At 45.4% G+C, this 1,624-nt stretch overlaps 1 protein-coding gene across 1 annotated transcript in view; it reads right to left on the reverse strand.

The window, feature by feature from the left end:
• LOC105457063 overlaps positions 1–729 on the reverse strand; it is a 16,937-nt gene extending 16,208 nt beyond the window's left edge. The window contains 1 exon segment of the mRNA XM_011701499.1: positions 8–729. Within this exon segment, the coding sequence (XP_011699801.1) occupies positions 8–729 (722 nt within the window).
• Positions 730–1,624: the final 895 nt, after the last annotated feature.

The raw sequence follows: 1,624 nt of genomic DNA on the forward strand, positions 1-1,624 counted from the left end.
CTCGTACTCGGCGGCCTGGGCCCGCAGGTCCCCCAGGGTGGCAACGTCGTCCAGCCGGATGTACATTTTGTAGTCAGGGCTCATATTATCATAGAGCCGCTCCAACTGGTCTGCGGCCGTGAAACCGCCGGCTCGCCGCATGCTGGTCAGCACCGCCGTGGCGTATTTGCTGAACGGCTCGTCCGGTTTCTGGAACCGGCTCAAGATTTCTCGGGTCAATTGGGCCCGGTATCGCCTGGGTACGTACTCGAGCCGGAATGCCTGTTCGAAATCTTCCCAGGACTGCCAGCTCTCCCGTCCGTTGCGATACCATAGCAAGGTATCGCCCCGCAACAATTCCGGGAGGCCCAGCATCAATTGCTCGTTGGAGTACCCGTACGCCAGCTGCAGTTCTTCCACTCGTTCCAGAAACGCGAGGGGGTCCTTGCCCTCAAAGTGACAGCCCCACTTCCGTATCTGGTTCATGGCGTCGGCGGTTTTGGCCGGTGTCGGTACCGGTTCTTTCGCTTCGGGCGGATCGTCCATCGTGTCCTCCCACTCGTCGGAAGCGTCGTTTGGAATATCGTCGGGGACGTCGCCCGGAGGTTCGTAGCGGTGTTCAGGATTCGCGGTTACAAACTTCGACAGCCTCTGTCGCAAATGGTCGATAGTGCCGGTATCGTCGAGTCCTACTCTTTTAGCCTCGGCTGCTAACTCAGCCTTTGACAACTGATATATCCAGCTCTTCATGAGTGGATGCGTAGACGAGTTAGTGCCTCACGGTGCAGGTCCCTGTTCGGGCGCCATTGTGGCGGTTTGCTTTTCTTTTTTTTTTCTTTTTTTTTTAAGGCTCACAATTAGAATATATTTAGAAATTTAATTACAATTTATTAAAATAAGATAAGATTGATATAGTGAATAATAAAGTCAATGTTCGGCTTGATAGCTCTTTAAGTTTAAAAATAGATTTCGTGCGACGCCTATTCCGAAGATGGAATGTCTTGCAATTTTGAATCGTCGCCGTGAGCCTTGAAAAAAACAAGAATATCTTCTGTGTAGTCGATCCATGGATGTTCGTCCATTTCGATTAGAAAAAATTCAATATCCGTTTTTCTCTGCCACGTTGTCACGGAGTATAAATATTTGCCAATCTTATTAAGAATTACGATTCTTCATCGTCTCCCGGCAAATTGTTGCCAACAGGGTTTTGGGAAGCAGCTCTTGGTTCTGAATTTTGAACCGTCTCAACTTCGACCGGGACCGTTGAAAGTTCTGCATTTTGTCGATTAACGTTTGGCCTCAAAACCTGTGCATTCTGGTTGAATGATTCACGGAGTATACTTGATTCTAGATTTGTACAGTGCATAAAAATTTGGTTAACTTTGTTCTTTACATCTAGTATCTCGTTGTGCTTGTCTAATAACAATCTTACATGTCCTGTATACAGTGGTTGTTTTAATATTTTTTCTATTTTATCTATAATTTTCTTGATATTATTACATTCATGCTGTGAGCTCTCTTGAAGCGTTGTACTCGTATGTGTTTTTAATCGAGCTATTAGATACTTTTTCCCATTGGAATTTTCAAATATCTGAATGTCTCTTTTTCAAAAATCTATTATTTCTAAGTCACTATAATTTTTTAA

This window comes from Wasmannia auropunctata, unplaced genomic scaffold, assembly GCF_000956235.1.
Source record: "Wasmannia auropunctata unplaced genomic scaffold, wasmannia.A_1.0 LD336106.1, whole genome shotgun sequence".
NCBI lineage: Eukaryota > Metazoa > Arthropoda > Insecta > Hymenoptera > Formicidae > Wasmannia > Wasmannia auropunctata.